This window comes from Penicillium argentinense, assembly GCF_028826775.1.
Source record: "Penicillium argentinense strain IBT 30761 chromosome Unknown utg000009l_segment0_segment0, whole genome shotgun sequence".
NCBI classification, from domain to species: Eukaryota; Fungi; Ascomycota; class Eurotiomycetes; order Eurotiales; family Aspergillaceae; genus Penicillium; species Penicillium argentinense.
Window position 1 is genome coordinate 5,467,263 of NW_026622668.1, and position 16,488 is coordinate 5,483,750.

Genomic DNA, 16,488 nt, shown 5'->3' on the forward strand with positions numbered 1-16,488 from the left:
TCAAGATGCTGGAGCCGATCCTGCACCAAGGTCGGACTGGACCGGCCATGCTGGGCTTTGCCCCGCGGACCGCGACCGACGAACGTGCAGGAAGCAGCCCCGTCGCGCTTCTTACAGTTGGTGCAGGGGTAAATGCGATCACATTTGAGCCTGTGCGAATTAGTCTTGGCGCGAAGAACTCCCACTGCTTCGGGGAACAAGCTTACTTGCGATATCTGCAAGCCGTGCACGAGAACTGGACCCGCGTTCTCTTCTTCGGCGCTGGACCGGCCTCCCCACCCAGCGGGTCGTGATTGTTGATCGCGTCGGCCATGAACGCGGGGTTAATGATAGCAGGCCAGGTACGCAGGATTGAAGAAGGGCGCAAAAATGATCAGCGTCCGGACTACCTTGGGAAAGTGCAGGAAGAGGAAAGGCGAGGAGGACGAGACGGACCGGGCTCCGCTTTGTTAACTCCGGCGAGGCTGGTTTCTGCGGCGGTGGGAGTAGTTTTCTGTGCGAGTGCAATGCGTCACCAAACATGCAGGGATTGAAATAGACGCCTGTTGCGTGCCAAAAAGAGATTTCACATCTGAAATGAGCCCAGTTCCACCAATTCCACCAGGTACATTCATGGACTTTTCAACCGGGCAGATGTCGTGGAACCCGCTCGGTGGAATGATTCCAGGACGGTTGATAAGACTGCGATCTATATACCTAGCTAAGTAGCCCATACCTAAGCCTCCAGGAAGTTTCGGTTATATTTCTCGCGAAAGCAACACCAGAGGACTGGCTTTCATATATTTCTTGTGGGTTCTTACAATGCGCTTAACAATCATCGCCATTCTTGCGCTGGCTAGCATGGTCCTGTCAATTCCCGCTTACAGGGACGACAAGAAGCCCTCGGTATATCACAAACCTAGGCTGAGTTGGCATTGTGAAGGATGGAGTTGACAAGCGATAGATTGCCACCGGGGGCGCATGCATGCCCGATGGAAGTATGGGGATCTGTCACAGCAAATTCTGCCTGGTAAGCCGTGAACTTCAAAATGTCTTTGACGATAAAGCTGACTCAAAATTCCACAAGAAAACTCCACAGCAGTCGACTGGAAGGTGCGAGTGAGCAATACCTACATCCCCGGCGATCCGGAACGCGAAATCGTTAGGGCTTCAGGAGAGCCTGCATCTAGACTTGGCCCGCTATACTTTAATGTAACATCGGACACATGGTGAACGCCAAAGCCCAAGCCTTGATTGTGTTATACCATATAGTGACTTGCATATAACAAAATTTGAGCATGAGGACCGAGCCAGTACTCTACACACTGGTGCATAGGTAGCTGATGATCTTCTGTACGGACTACCGTCGGCTCCCGGAATGCGGAGGTAAAGGCCAGGACGGCCACATCGTCGCTCACAATTGCGCGTGCAACCATTTAATTAACCTACCCATACTAGTCCAGGTCGTAGGATCTCCTTTGGGATTGGGGATCTCGAGCAAATCTAGAAAGCCACGCCGCTAAATATCGTCCCACGCATATCTGAAACCTGACCAATGATATGGCAGCCTATTCCCGCGGCGAATCGAGCGTGAAGACCAATGGTCTAGATTACGTTAGCGTAGAAGACAAGTGCAGCGTGGGATTTCGCAGACATCTCTGGGGTTGATGGCAGTATCAGACATGGCTGGTGAAGGGTATATTACATCTCGTGCAGCAGGCACAAGCACAAAGTAAACAGTTCCGATGTAGTTAAATAACATTGAATAAACTCCAAGCTTTATTTAGTCAGACCTAGAGAGAGCACAGCTCTGCCATATCCAAATGTCATGACTTTGAGTGAATGGACATGGTGCTGGAAGAATCTATAAACTTGGGCCATGTATTGGTGAACACCAAATGTTTGACAGACCTCTCGGCCTGGTCAAAAGCATGAACCGTGAAGCTCAAAGGAACCATGACAGAATCAGAAAGTCGTGGCTCGATATGCATAATGCTCTTGGTTTCGTGAGGATACGCATTGAGGCAGAGAGCATAAGTATCTTCTTCGACGGTTATGATAGAGGAGAGCTTTTTCCTGTGCGATGGCACCAGAGAGTCTGGAAGATTTCTGTAGGTTCGTATGTTGGACTCTCGCTGTGAAGAATGGTCGAGGGCCAGAGCGGCCTCGCTAAACATATCCATGAGATCAGAGTAAGTTCGTGATTCAATGTTGATGGGGAACTCGGCTGTATTGAGATCGACGCACGCCGCGTGAATCTCGACGGCAATCTTGAAGAAGAACAGGCGATGATATTGAGGATCACGCTTCCAATCATACTCTGGGTCCAGCTCAGTGACCTTTGCCCAGGCAGCCTTCCAGTCACGCACGTAATTCAGGAAAATGATGTTTTCGCCACTGAACTCTTTGGCAGCTGCAAATCGGAGAAGCGCACTCGAGTCTTCTGCCAAACACCTTTCTAGTGCATTTCGGGAATATATTTCAGGCATGCGGCTGGTTTCACTCTGGCTTCGTGATGTTCTCGATTCCAATTCGTCGGTAGCGGTGGCCTTTCTCTCGTCCCATGCTTGAAGTTCACCGAGGATACGATTTCTCTGCTTCCTGGAGGTAAACACCTCGTAGCATGGAAAGAAAATGGTAACAGCCTCCATTGCCATGATCCCGGGAGCGAACCTGTGATTGTTTCAATTAGCTATGTTTGCGGTGGATGATAGGGAATGAATTACCAAAGAGCAGGGACCCAGTATCTGTTTATAACTTCCCAGGTCTTGGTCGACGAATAAAGTGCAGCAAACCACATAGGTGAGCCAGGTAAACTGCGAATTAATTAGCAACGTGCTTTTTGACGGCATCATGTGTCTATGTACTTACGCAGCGATAAGACAGCAAGTAATCTGACGCCGCCAGTGGTGGATATCATGAATGTTGCGTATCCTCCACAAGACATATGGGGCAAATATCCAGGACCAGACCAGCTGCCAGAGTATTGAGGGAATCCTTCAAGCCTTGGGATCAGCTCAACTCGACAACCGTATCAGACATTACCCAAGCGGAATTCATACCATTCAGGGCCTCGCCGGCATTCTTCGGCGCTCACATGCTCCGAGAACGTGCCGAAGGATTGAAATTTGCGGGAACTAAGGAATATTGAAAGCGACAAGAAGACCTATAGAGAAGTAGAGAAAAATTAGAAGCTGGGCAGTAAGCGGGAGCAGACAATGTCTATCATTAGGCGCTCACCTGAACGATCATTCCAACTACAATGCCAAATTCTGTGCGCTGGACGAGATTCCACCGTCTCCATCGATCGAGATATCGGTTCGAAGACTTTGGGCGATCGACGAGGCTAGACCTGTGCGGATGATTCGCGGCCAGAAGTAACTTCTCCTGGATGCCAAAAACGCTCAAAAGCTGCATGCTGTTTGCTTGAAAGAGAGCGATTCCGAGAGGCAGGTAGATGCTCATGACCCAGTATTCTGCGACGCATGGATACTTCCCTCCCATTGAATAGGCGACCATGCACAGAATCCAGTAAACGTGAAGGCATGCTACCGTGCTTAGCATGAGTCGTAGGTTGCGGATGCGAATACATTGCTCATGGCGATTGGCAAAGAGAAAGACGGAGCCAGCGAGGAGGGCGGAGGTCCAAATGATGGCCACAGAGACGTAGAATTTGGCTAAGGAGTCGAAGATAGGCGCGCCGCCGTCGTTGCCTTCGGGGCGGGTAGAAGCCATTCTCGAGCGATTCGTGGCTCACTAGCAGGCATGCAGATAGATGGAGCCGACCGCTTTTCGCCCCCTTGGTCTGAAGAATGGGTCTGGTGAGAGAAAGTGTGAAAGCTCACGCCGAATTGCTGGCGGGGATGCCCTTAGGGGGTGCTGGGGATCGGCTCTTCCTCGTCAAGAGTCTATCCCTCAGCGGCCCGTCCAGAATGGCCACTAAACTTTGAATGACGGGATGACAGAAACGACAGCAGCCAAACAATACTTTGTTCAGGCCCCGTGCGCCTCCAAAGTTTCAAAGGATTCGCCCGGTGGGAACTTTTTGGCCTCGCCAAGCGGGGCAGGAACACCTAGTGCTCAATCGAGCAGCGTGGCCCCCAAAAGAGTGGAAATTGGACTCGGCTTAGCTGCAGAAACCGGGCAAACCCCGGAATCGAGGGTCCGCCACGCATTGCCGTCATAACAGTCACCTACATGTGTATGGCCCATACTGTCAGTGGGACTGTTGTCTTAATCCTGGTCTGATGTGTGGATGCAACCTGAGGTACATGATCGCATCGCCAGGGGACGCCTGGTCTGGGATTCCAATTGGGCCCACGCGATCGCCTGGTTTGGCAGCGGATCCGCGCGGGCCGCCAACCTTCCACTTAAAGAAACGTGGACAGACGCGCTAAGCACCTTCGGGATGGTGCGACACGGGCCGACTCCTCCTCGTTGGCCTGTTCATTCTAGCGACGCTCCTAATCTCACTGGACGTATCGTCTATTACGCTTTCCAATGAGAGGCAGAGGCTTACTCCAACTACACCCTGGGTGGTACTGCGAGTTTATCACTACTCGACAATCCTCGGCATTACAGTTCAGTCTGGAAGCAGCTACCTTGATAGATGTCGTGCTGCCCACGGCATGTTCTGGAGGCCCACTGCGCATCGTACCTCTGGCACCGCAGTGTCCTGCTACGGCCTAAACATGTAGAAGATGCATTAGGTGACCCACAACAGTCCGCCTTGCCCACAGGGTATAACATGGTTATCTTACCATATTGAACGGGAGACCGGAGAGCCGCTTGGAAGGCTGGGGTGTCAATCATGCCGGCCGTCCCCGGCGAACCCCCCGCAATAGACATGGTCAAGATCATTGTTATTTTGGCTTTTCTGTTCGTGGGCTCCGACACATCACCTTTCTATCCTACGCCACCCTGGCCCTCAATTGTGTCGACTACGACGCGGCTTACAGGATGGCAGCTTCTCCCCAAATGCCACGTCCCACACATTCAAGCAAACCAAGTTTTGCACTATCCATCGATACGTTCCTAAGCACGGATAGCACGTGGGATTGGAAGAGGTTCTCAGCCAAGTGGGATGTCGAAGCTCAGCGGGCTACACGACCACGATTGAGTGTTGCCTCATTACGCTTCCTCATTTTTACAATCTATCGTCGGTTATTTACGCTGGCTTACTGTGCCAATGCGTTCGCATTCATCATTGTAATGGTGGGCAGCCGAGAGAAATTGCTCACTTTTGTCAACGCAGCAGGTATCAATCTGCTGGTATGTGGCCTTGCACGACACCCACAGGTCGTGAATGGCATATTCTTGACAATTTGTCGTATCTCTCAGTCGGCCCCTTACTTTCTGAGGAAGAAAGCCGCGGAAGCCTATCACTATGGAGGAGTTCACAGCGGATGTGGCGTCGCTGCTTTCCTCTGGTATACAGGTCTCGTCGGTCTGCTATCACAAGACTATTGGATGAATGCAGATTCGACGATTATCACCATTCCCGTGATTGTACTTGCCTACGTCCTTCTCGTCGTCCTCATTGCCATCATTGTGGTTGCACATCCGACACTCAGGGCAAAGAAACACAACCAATTTGAATTTATCCACCGCTTTTCTGCCTGGTTGGCAGTGGCTCTTTTCTTGACCCTCCTCCTAGTTTTCTCCGATCAAGCTCGGAAACCAGAAGGCCTCTCACTCGGGCGGTATCTGGTCAAGCTTCCAGCGTTTTGGGTTGTTCTCGCCATCGTTGTAACCATCATCCATCCCTGGACACTCCTTCGCCGGGTCCAAGTTCAGCCAGAGCATCTCTCATCGCATGCCGCCCGACTCCATTTTGATCACGCATCTACCGACTTCGGAAAGGTTATTGGGCTATCCAAGCATCCGCTAAAAGACTGGCACAGTTTTGCAACTTTCCCTGATCCAGATGGGAAAAGCTTTTCGGTCATAGTCTCCAAAGCCGGGGACTGGACAACCAGGTGCATTGAGGAACAACCTACCCAGCTTTGGAAGCGTGGAGTACTCATGTATGGATTTATCCATGTAATGAGAGTGTTCCGTCGGGTGGTAGTAGTTGCCACGGGCTCTGGTATCGGGCCGTGTCTCTCGTTTTTGAGTGAAAAGAATTGCCCCCAGCTGCGACTCATTTGGCAAACGCGGAATCCAAATAAGACATATGGTCCAGACGTGCTTGGACTAGTCCATCAGCTAGATCCCAATCCACTTCTCATTGATACAGGCAGCAGTGGCCGAGTGAACATGGTACCAATTATCCAAGAACTCGCTCGAGATTTTGATGCGGAGGCTGTGTGCGTTATTAGCAACCCATATCTTACGAAAAAGATCGTCTTCGAGCTTAAAGAAAGCGGAGTGCCTGCATTCGGACCGATCTTCGACTCTTGAAAGCTCAAGTTGGGAATGAGAGCAAATAACGTTTTTGGGGACAACCTGCAAACGCCACTAGTGTGTCACATCCATGCGATACCTGGTCCAGAGCGTGATGACCGGCGTATATCGAAATATACTATGTGCATACGGCTGGATGGACCCATTGCCTCCATTTTCACCCTTGCTTCACGAAGTGTGCACTGCAATGGTTTTCACATGGTGAATGAGATTCATCCCTCGACGCCGTGCAGCCATGTTGGATATCCTAAATTGGCAGCACCGTGAGCGTGAGCGTGAGCAAGAGAACCCACGCTACTGGCGAAACCTTCAACTCTCTTGGGGTGTATTACGAAATCTTTATCGAGATTAAACTTAAGATGGATGATTGTGGATGGTTCCACCCGGACAAGCGATGAAAATTTGTCATGATGTATACTGTGATTGATGTGATTGACTTAGCGACGATACGTATCTATGTCCATTAATGAAAGACGTTGACAAATCTCCTTCCCAAAAATCCAACAATCCTATTGTTGACGACTAAATGTCGCGTCAAAAGTGATGCGAATTTAATTAACGCTACCACGCTCCTCTGTTTTGAATATCCTTTATCTTACCTCATACCCTGATTCCTACCTGGTACCGCCAGGTGCAGAATGTCAGGGTCGTCTATCTGGTCACATACTCAGTGGCTACATAATCGACCGTCTGGTCAACTTCTCTGTACACTAATGCCTCATGTTCCAGGGCTGAAAAAGCATTATTGCTTGACAAGCAAAATCCAGGAAAGCAGCAGATAGAACACGGCAGTTCATCCCTGTGAGCTGGATTCTATTAGTCTGTTTCCGTCCATCTTAAGAGTACTTCCGTTCGACTTGGTCCCGTGCGGCTCAGGACAGGAGACCCGTAAGATCTGCTGGCCGCATCGTGCGTCCGCCTCGGGCATTCGATTCCTTTGGAATACGCCAAAACTCAACAGACGTGCCGTTGTCTTGGAAATGTTCCACCTCTCCGAGAAGACAGCGCCAAAGATATTGATTCTTGACTGCTGCCCTCGAGCTCGTCTTCCAGCCCGTCTGCAGCCATCTGCGCACCCCGCACCGTCAAGACCCACAGGAGCACGCACCACCCCTCGTTGCTCTTAGGAATCGATTACAACAAAAATCAATCAAACAATTCCGATTTCAATCCCGACTATCCACGAAGAACGTCATTTGTCTGAGCACAAGCTTGGATATCTCGGCTGACGTATCCACTGTGTAGCTGCATGGTGACGGTGCTTCATGAACCAGCGTGGCTGGCTGAGCTCCATGGCGTCTGATATTCAGGTCGCCATGATAATTGCGGACTCCAAGCACAAAGCTACCTGTTCACCGCCAGTTGGGCATCAAAATACATGCTACCTCCTTTGAGTTGTGCCACGAATGACTCTCGCAGAACGGAATGGGAGATCTGCGCTCCGCACCTGCCGTAGAAGGCAATGAGCTAGAGGGGTTTGCAGGAAGATCAGTATGATTTCGCTGCGTCGATCGGGTTCCTGTGGGAAACGCACGGATCAATTCGCGTAAAACAACACCAACAGCCAATAGATCATATGCACATCGAAGATCCCACGATCAGCCGTACCCACTGACTATTGCTGTTACTACAAGATCGTCATGCCAGAGCCTCCATCATTTGCCAACCCTCTCTCTTGTACCATTTCGACTGCATGCATATTTAATCCCGAAATTTTATTGATGCAGATGGGTCATCGTACGTGTGACTTTCATCCCAAGCCACGGATACGGACGCGATGAAATGAGTGATATTAGAACCGGAAAAGGTATATAGGGCCAGTTTAACCCCCAGCTCCAGCACCAGCACAAAAGATTTCAAAGCCTGCAAATAGTCCGATCAATTATGGGATTATACGAGATTGAACGGACTCCTTTGCGAGTTGTGGATTCGATCGCAGCCAGTGACCCGGATGCTCTCTATTGCATTCACCCAGTCTCTTCCAATGTCTCTGATGGCTGGGTCAAGATAAATTTTGCCACCCTGTTGGGCGCGATCAATCGTACGGCGCTCTGGATCCAGGAAAATGTCGCCCCATCCAACGAGCCAGAGACTATCGCCTATGTTGGTGCCAACGACATCCGCTATGTCGCTTTTATTTTTGCCTGTATGAGGCTGAGACATACAGTAAGAATATTGGACAGCTTTTAAATTCCCACACTCGACATGCTAAATGATGTACAGTCTCTCCTTCTCTCGACCAGAAACTCGGAACAGGCATCCCGCCATGTCCTGAGTGCAACAAAAGCTACCAAGATTGTTTACACTTCTGAGCGAGATCGGCAGATCGGCGAGCTCAAAGCAGTTGACTCCTCGCTCAGTACCTCCCAGATTCCGGACCTGTGGACGCTATTTGAGACGGGCAGTTCTTGCCCCGAGGTGCGAGAGCCCGTCGACGATGCGGAAGACCGCGTGGCAGTGTACATTCACAGTTCAGGAACCACAGGTATGCGGTGCATCCATGGAAGGCGTCCCCAGTCTCCTCCAAATCCTCGAAACTGACTTTTTTTTTTTGTTCTATCTAGGAATGCCAAAGCCGGTAGCAATGACAAATGGATACTTTCAGGCTCTCGAACAATCTGCCATGTTGCCACTGCCAGAAGGTAGAAAGTCCAGCCTGGTCGCCATCGAACATGGGGGAGACCTGTGCTTCGTGATGAGCCCTTTCTTCCATTTGATGGGCATTGTCAACATGATGCTTCCAATCCTGTTCCGAACACCTTTCTCCTTGTGTCCAGAAAGACCCCTGACGGATGAATTGCTCGCTCAAATCGTGGTAGAATTACAACCGAAGACGTCGATTATTGGATCGTCTATATTGGAGGACCTAAGCAAATCGGAGCTAGGAATGGAGTCCCTCGCAAAGTTTGACTATATTGCTTATGGTGGTTCGCCTCTTGCGTTCGAAGTCGGCAATCGCATTGCGGAAATCTCCCACCTGCAATCGGTTCTTGGTACCAGTGAATGCTCAATATTTCCAGGTCTGCGGTGTGAAGACAAGGCAGACTGGCCATACCTTGAATTCAACCCCAATGCAGGCCTGGATATGCGTGAAGCGGGTGATGGTCTTTTTGAGCTCATTGTGCACCGAAGAGATGATCGCAAGGACAAAGCTGTGTTCCATACTTATCCCGACAAGACCGAGTATCGCACAGGCGATCTATTCTCCGCTCATCCCACCAAAAAGGGCTTGTGGCTCTATGCTGGTCGTCAAGACGATTTGATCGTTCTGAGCAATGGTGAAAAATTCAATCCTACTGCGATGGAGGACATCATTGCAAGCCACCCTCTAGTAAGCCATGCTGTTGTGGTCGGGCAGGGCCGCTTCCAGTCCGCAGCTATTTTGGAGCCTAATTGGTCTTCATGGAATGGTGATCCCAGCTCGCTAATTGATGACGTCTGGCTCCTGGTAAAAGAGGCCAACGAAGCGGCCCCTGGCTATGCTCAACTTATGAAAGAGCGCCTTGCCGTGTCTTCTCAATCGAAACCATTCCAGCTTACTCCAAAAGGAACCATCAAGCGACGTGCCGTTGTGAATGATTATTCTTCAGAGATTGACGCTCTTTATGAGGCTGGCGATCAAATCAATGTAGACCAACTTCAGAAAGATGCGTCGAACTCAGATATCGCGGCATTTATTACCCAGATCCTGTCGGATATCCTGGGCGTGCCGACCGTTGATCAGGATGCTGACATCTTTGCTCTGGGAGTCGATTCTCTTCAAACTCTTCGTCTGGGCCAGATGCTTCAGGCGTCGCTGCAAACCGCACGACCTGACCTGGGCGCAGCGTTTGGCAATTCACAATTGTACTCGCGTCCTACTATTGCCCAACTCACAAGATATGTCTATGATCTGCTCCAGGGCAAAGAATCAGGTTCTGTTGAGGAGATCATTGAAAGTGAAGAGGACCGAGAAGCCAGAATCGCTGCCCTTGTTGGGAAATACTCTGATGATGTTGGCGAGAGCCACGCCGTCATTCTCACTGGATCCACGGGATCTCTGGGAGCGTATCTCTTGCACGAGCTTCTCCGGGATCTCAGTGTTTCCAAAATCTACTGTTTGAATCGATCCGATGATGCTGCACCGAGGCAGCTCCAGAGTCTACGCGAAAAAGGTCTGGCGACTTTCAATAAGTTTCCACGCCGTGTGGAATTTCTGCAAGCAAGATTCGGTGACGAGCGGCTTGGCCTTGATGAAGCTAAGTACGAAGAGCTTCTTGAAAACGTTGACACTATCATCCACAATGCGTGGAAGGTCAACTTCAATCACCAGGTTGAAGCTTTCGAGCAGCCTCACATCCAGGGCGTGCGTCGCCTAGTCGACTTCAGCATTTCCAGCGAGAAGAGAGCCCACATTCACTTCATTTCATCTATCTCGACCATTGAGGGCTATAGCCATGGTCCTTCCATTCCTGAAATTATCTTCAATGACCCCAGCTCAGCTCTTCGTCAGGGTTACGGCGAATCAAAACACGTTTCCGAGAGAATTTGTGCTGCCGCTTCGGCCAAATGTGGAATTCCGACCAGTATTCATCGTGTTGGTCAAATTGGAGGTCCGACAACCGAGCAGGGAATGTGGAACAAGCAAGAATGGGTACCGTCCTTGGTGGCAACTTCGAAGACGATCAAGCAGATTCCGGACTCTCTCGGATCCGTCTCTGTGCAATGGGTGCCAGTCGTAAGTCTCTCTGCTTGAATTGTTCCACTGCGCGCTACTGACGACTGCTTCGTATAGGATATTACCGCAAAGGTCATCACTGATATTGTCCGTACTCGACGTACGACTCAAGAGGATGAGGCGTCTGCTGCCTTCCATATCGTCAATCCCAGAACAGCGGATTGGAAGTCTCTTATCCCAGCCGTAACAAAATACTGCGAAGATGTTGAACCAGTCGATGTTCACACATGGATCAAGACACTGGAAAGTTTCACGAATCCCACGGAAAGTGATCTCAAAGATAAACCGGCCCTCAAGATCCTTGACTTCTTCAAGGCTATCACATTCAGTGATCAGGCCGGTCCATCTACAGAGACAACCAAGACTCAGGCTGCGAGCAAGACATTGAGAGATCTGAAGGAAATCGATGCGTCTCTGTTTGAGAACTGGATGAGGCAATGGAATTTCTGAAGGCCTCTGAGAACATAGGTGACTGGGTACTACGTGAGTGCAATATGAGCAGAAAAATTAGATAGCACAAGTCGAACAGGGGCATTCAATGTGCCCGTTTACTATGATTAACAGATATAAATGAACAAATGCCGAGTACCAACTCTATTCTGCTATCTCTTCTCGGTTTCCTTCCTTCACATGGGTGCCCGACTTGATATTCCAGTTCTTCATTGAAAAGGTAAGCTATCGTTTCTACTATAACTGGAGGTAATTTCGATCGGCTTCAATAAGTATAGCAGACTTCATGTTATCATTTCAAAATTCGATTTCTCAAGGACAGTGGAGGGTATCTATATGGCAAAACGGTACAAGCTAAATGAGAGTCATGGTGCCAACGACATCGTAGCAAATAACAAATAAAATCAACGGGATCAATTACAGACGAATCTGGCCCCCGTGCAGTCGGTCCCAGTCTTTCCTTTCAAATGGGGTATATGTACTGCCCTGCAACCAGTAGAGCCGATCCTTCTTTGAGACCAGCGTGGGGTCGACGCCCTCAGTACGCAGCACATGCTTCTGTTGCTTGTTGTTACCAGTGGACTGCATTACAGGCATCACCCGGATGAACAGCGGCGCAGCAAAGCGCGGCAAGTTTTGGAGGACATGTGCCGCCAGACTGTCCAGTGTGGCGCGAGATGGCTCCAAGGTGATGCTAGTGCTGCCATGGGCAATTTGCTCGTTGAGGACAATGGCAGAACATCCAGCCCGGCCGTCGTGGTTAGGCAGAGCCACGCCATACACGTTGGCTTCGTGGATCTCTGGATGCGAGCCCAGAACCTCGGCAACCTCGTTCGTCGAGACATTCTCGCTCTTCCAGCGGAATGTGTCACCCAAGCGGTCGGAGAAGAACCAACGACCGTCCTTGTCCCAGCGGACCATGTCGCCCGTACGGAAATACGCGTCGCCCTTCTTCAGCACGTCACGAATAATCTTCCCTTCCGTCGCCTTGTTGTTCTGGAAGTACCCCTGGAAGTTGGCTTTCGGGTCGGCGGCATCGATAACGAAGAGCAGCTCGCCCGGATCACCACGAGGCATTCTTTTACACAGGCCCGTCTTTGGATCACGCCACGGCTCCTGGGTCTCATGGTCGACATCGACGATCGCCGTTCCTCGGCCAAGGATGATATTTCCTAGTGCACCATTTCGACCGATGGCTCCTGCCGAGAAATCATTCGACGATCGGTTCCAAGAGCCAGATGTGCCCTCCGTGGCAGCGTAGAACTCGGCGATTGTGGGGATATTGAAGCGCTCCTTGAAGCGGTTCCAGATGTCGGGGCGAAGACCGTTGCCGAATGCAAGGCGGATATTGTGTTTCTTGTCGAGATCATCTCCAGTGGCCGCATCGATCTCGGGTGGTACACCCAGGATGTAGCGGAGCGTCTCCCCCACGTATTGGATGATGGTCGCGTTGTTCTCCCGGGCTTCCTTCATGAAATTTCGCGCAGAGAACTTGCGGCCAATGATGATGGTCGACCGCTGGACGAGACAGGTCATAAATCCTAGCACACAAGCCGAGGAGTGGTACAGAGGCATGCACTATGAAGAGATATTAGCAATTGTCCTTTGAAGATTAGCGCATTCAATGGTTCAAATCTTACAGTGAAGAAACGATCCGATGGGCCAATTTTCAACCAATCTCCCACAAAGAAACTGCCGGACCAGCACTTTTTCCAGCTGACAATGGCTGGTTTGGGGAGACCCGTGGTGCCACTGGTATAGATCAACATGGCCATATCGCGCGGGAGAACGTCGCCACGGACCTTGTCGTCCTCACGTGTGGGCTCCATCCCTAGAATCTGCGATTCCACCTCAGATGTGTGGAAAACTAAATGGACGGGGCCCTTCCCATCGCGGAAGCTATCCGACGAGAAAGTCTTCAGCTGCTCTGGTGGGAAGCAATTGCGGACCTCTTCGTCCACAATCAGCAGCTTGGCAGTCGAGCTCCGCACCGAGTGGGTCAATGGCTTCCCAGACAAGTTGTAGTTGATCAAGGCAGGAACCGCACCGATGCTCCATAGACCCAAAACCATGAAGAGGAAGGTGGAGGAGTTCATGAAGTCGATTGCGACGATTTCCTTGCGACGAACGCCATGTACCCTCTTGAACCAGGTTCCGTAGCGAAGAGCCATCAGATAGGTCTCCCGAAACGACCAGGTTCGTCCATTGTATACAATGAATTCGTGGTCGGCCGTAGCAGGAGCGAGGGCATGGGCTTCAAGGGTGTAGAAGAGATTCATTCGGTCGCCGCGCTCGGCGACACGCGCCCTCACGGCCATTTTGAGCCCCGCGTAGATCATACCAAGATCGTAGGAAAGGGACCATCGCGCATTGAGGTATGCCGCCGCGGCCGCCGCGGCAGGCAGAGCGACCTTTAAAGGAAGATCTAGTTTGCAGAAGCAGCTGTTAGCGGGCGATCTGGCCGATGGCCACTAGGGACGCCACTCACCTGGGATGAAAGGCGCCATTGTGATGGCGAGTCTGGAGGTTGAGGATGGGTGGGTTGGATTGGCAGGGGAGCCTTGGACCGGACAGGATCCGGAGAATATTTGAACAAGTATAAGGATAAGCAACGAGGCCAGAAGAAGGGGGGGTCCCCGGCGCAGCAGGTGAAATGCAAAGATGCCTCGGCTCGGCCGCGCAGGGAACGGTGGAGCCGTGCGTCATCTTGGATACACATGCCGGCCCTACAATGTTCGAGTGCATTATATAGTATGAATTAAATATTTCTCGTACGATGAAAACTGATAGAGTCGACACTCAACGCGTAAAAACAATCAGGACTAGCTCCGAGGCAGACACATGACAGAGCATGGATATGGATATGCAGCAGTTGATGGTGTTGGTGTTATCTGCTCAACCCTCCGTGCCGATCTTTCCGAAATCGACCTTCACCGAGGGCGCTTGGGATCTGCCTCTACCCCAGACGATGTTGCGCATTAGCTGGAATTGTGGGTTTGGTCTACATAAGTTATACCAGGCTAAGAAAAGAAATGTTAAACTGTCATGGTGGCTGTTAGAATACATTTTTCAGACACCTAGAGATATACTAGCTATTAGTGTTGGGTGACTAACGCCCATCAACTGAGAATATATATCATAATGTTTTGGTTTGGGGTATTGGTTCCTAGTGTTGCCCAGGTGGGTTCTGCTGTACAACAAGGCGGACGCGACCCGGGTGCATTCGCGAAAATAGGCACAGCATCGGGTTTGCGGGAGTTTGGTGCAACCACCAGGTGGATCAGCGGGTGATTGGTTCTCCAATTCCAAGGCTGACGACCGATATGGCTATTGCGGTGTCTTGGTTTTCTTCAGCGATGGTACACCCTCATACTCATCCTCCATGAATTGACCAAGAGCCTCCAGGCCTTTCTCTAGCACCTCGGTCTCACAGACATATCCAATACGGACATAGCCGTGGAAGTCCTCTCCTCCCCCAAAGCAGAGACTACCTGGCACAAGCATCACGCCACTCTTCTCCTGGAGCATTTCGCAAAAGACCACATCGTTCACCGGCTTCCCCATCTTTGTAAATCGAACAAAAGCGGTCGTCCCGGCCTTGGGTTTAATCCACTCGCACCCCCATCGGTGGGAATCGACGAACTTCTCCAAGATGGCCAGATTGGTCCGTGCAAGCTCCAGGTTGCGCTTGAGGAGGTTATGAATACATTCCGGTGCTAGCGCATAGCTGGCCACGGCATCGTCGATCTGTCCAACCGAGATTGTGGTATAGTCACGGGCACTGGCACACGCCTCCACCAAGGATCGATTTCGGGATGCAATCCACCCCACTCGGATGCCTGCGAGACTGTATGCCTTGGAAAGTGATCCGGTGGCAATGGTATGCTCATAGCCAAATGAGAGGAGGGAGGGAGGGAACTGCGGGTCCATGGGACTGATATTGTGGAAGAGCGGGCGGTACACCTCATCGGAAAAGAGGGTGATGGAAGACTCGCGGGCGATTTCGATCAAGTTTTCAAGAGTCTCGCGGGGAACAATGGCACCGGTAGGATTTTGAGGGTTGCTATGATGGTGTTGAGTTAGCTAAGGTCTATGCATATGCGACGATCACTTGGAAAGATTTGTCACTGACTTGATGATGATCAACTTGGTGTTGGGCCGGATCAGTCCCTTAAGCTCTTCAATGTCGAGCTGCCACCCATCGCTCTCCTTAGATTTCCATAAGCTGATCTCTGCGCCTAGAGATGCAGGTACCGAGTAGAGCTGTTGGTACGTCGGATAATGGCAGATGACATGGTCTCCTGGCCCCACCAGGCTGTACAGCACCAGGAAGTTGGCCTGGATTGCGCCCGCCGTGATCAAGATGTTGTCCCTCGGTAAGGGAGTTGGCGTCTTGACGGAATAGAGGTTGGCCAAAGTCCCTCGTAATTGGTCTGAGCCTCGGATGGCGCCGTAAGTGAGCTTTGTGGACTGGAGCTTGGCCAGCGGTTCGGTCTCTTTGTCTTCGGATAGAGCCCGGAGGTCGTCGACGGAGATTGAGGCGCAGCAGGTCTCGGCAGTATTGTACTTGGCCGTGAGCTCATACTTGTCCATCCACTGCGGAGATCCGGTCAGCCAACTCCTGAAAAACATTGGGGACAGAAATGCGGGGAGATACCTGCTCCACGGCAAAAGCTTCGATCTTCACCATGGCAGGCCAGCGGTGACAATGGTGAGCCCGTTCCACTTGTCGAAAATTGCGCAAGTCTGCCGTGTTAGTTGCCCGCACTCGAGCCTTGGAGTATAGAAATAAACAAGCAGAAAGCCGAAGAGACGAAAAGGCCCTCGGGGCGGACACCGATCCACGTGACCGCCCCCGCATTTAGCCTAGTCGCGGCATTAACTAGAGTATTTAGTAGTATAGTTCAACATATTGTGAGTAGGTCTGCGTAGGAAGT

The 16,488-nt window shown here is 51.0% G+C and overlaps 6 protein-coding genes across 6 annotated transcripts; 3 read left to right on the forward strand and 3 right to left on the reverse strand.

Moving 5' to 3' along the window:
- Positions 1-5: 5 nt before the first annotated feature.
- On the forward strand, positions 6-293 carry N7532_009624 (uncharacterized protein; the record flags this gene model as incomplete). Its single annotated transcript, XM_056622115.1, has 1 exon — positions 6-293. One exon carries the CDS (start codon positions 6-8, stop codon positions 291-293), a length of 288 nt encoding a protein of 95 aa, XP_056472921.1.
- A 1,512-nt stretch (positions 294-1,805) lies between these two features.
- On the reverse strand, positions 1,806-3,714 carry N7532_009625 (uncharacterized protein; the record flags this gene model as incomplete). Its single annotated transcript, XM_056622116.1, has 5 exons — positions 1,806-2,652; positions 2,706-2,795; positions 2,851-2,976; positions 3,042-3,145; positions 3,220-3,714. The coding sequence occupies 5 exons, from the start codon at positions 3,712-3,714 to the stop codon at positions 1,806-1,808; spliced, it is 1,662 nt and encodes a 553-aa protein (XP_056472922.1).
- Positions 3,715-4,956: 1,242 nt separating this feature from the next.
- On the forward strand, positions 4,957-6,381 carry N7532_009626 (uncharacterized protein; the record flags this gene model as incomplete). The annotated part of the gene is made up of 1 exon (XM_056622117.1): positions 4,957-6,381. One exon carries the CDS (start codon positions 4,957-4,959, stop codon positions 6,379-6,381), a length of 1,425 nt encoding a protein of 474 aa, XP_056472923.1.
- A 1,887-nt stretch (positions 6,382-8,268) lies between these two features.
- N7532_009627 (uncharacterized protein) lies at positions 8,269-11,551 on the forward strand (the record flags this gene model as incomplete). The annotated part of the gene is made up of 4 exons (XM_056622118.1): positions 8,269-8,550; positions 8,608-8,869; positions 8,949-11,101; positions 11,159-11,551. The coding sequence occupies 4 exons, from the start codon at positions 8,269-8,271 to the stop codon at positions 11,549-11,551; spliced, it is 3,090 nt and encodes a 1,029-aa protein (XP_056472924.1).
- A 417-nt stretch (positions 11,552-11,968) lies between these two features.
- Positions 11,969-14,058, reverse strand: N7532_009628 (uncharacterized protein; the record flags this gene model as incomplete). Its single annotated transcript, XM_056622119.1, has 3 exons — positions 11,969-13,129; positions 13,192-13,976; positions 14,040-14,058. The coding sequence occupies 3 exons, from the start codon at positions 14,056-14,058 to the stop codon at positions 11,969-11,971; spliced, it is 1,965 nt and encodes a 654-aa protein (XP_056472925.1).
- An 820-nt stretch (positions 14,059-14,878) lies between these two features.
- On the reverse strand, positions 14,879-16,241 carry N7532_009629 (uncharacterized protein; the record flags this gene model as incomplete). The annotated part of the gene is made up of 3 exons (XM_056622120.1): positions 14,879-15,614; positions 15,684-16,147; positions 16,209-16,241. The coding sequence occupies 3 exons, from the start codon at positions 16,239-16,241 to the stop codon at positions 14,879-14,881; spliced, it is 1,233 nt and encodes a 410-aa protein (XP_056472926.1).
- Between the last annotated feature and the right edge of the window lie 247 nt (positions 16,242-16,488).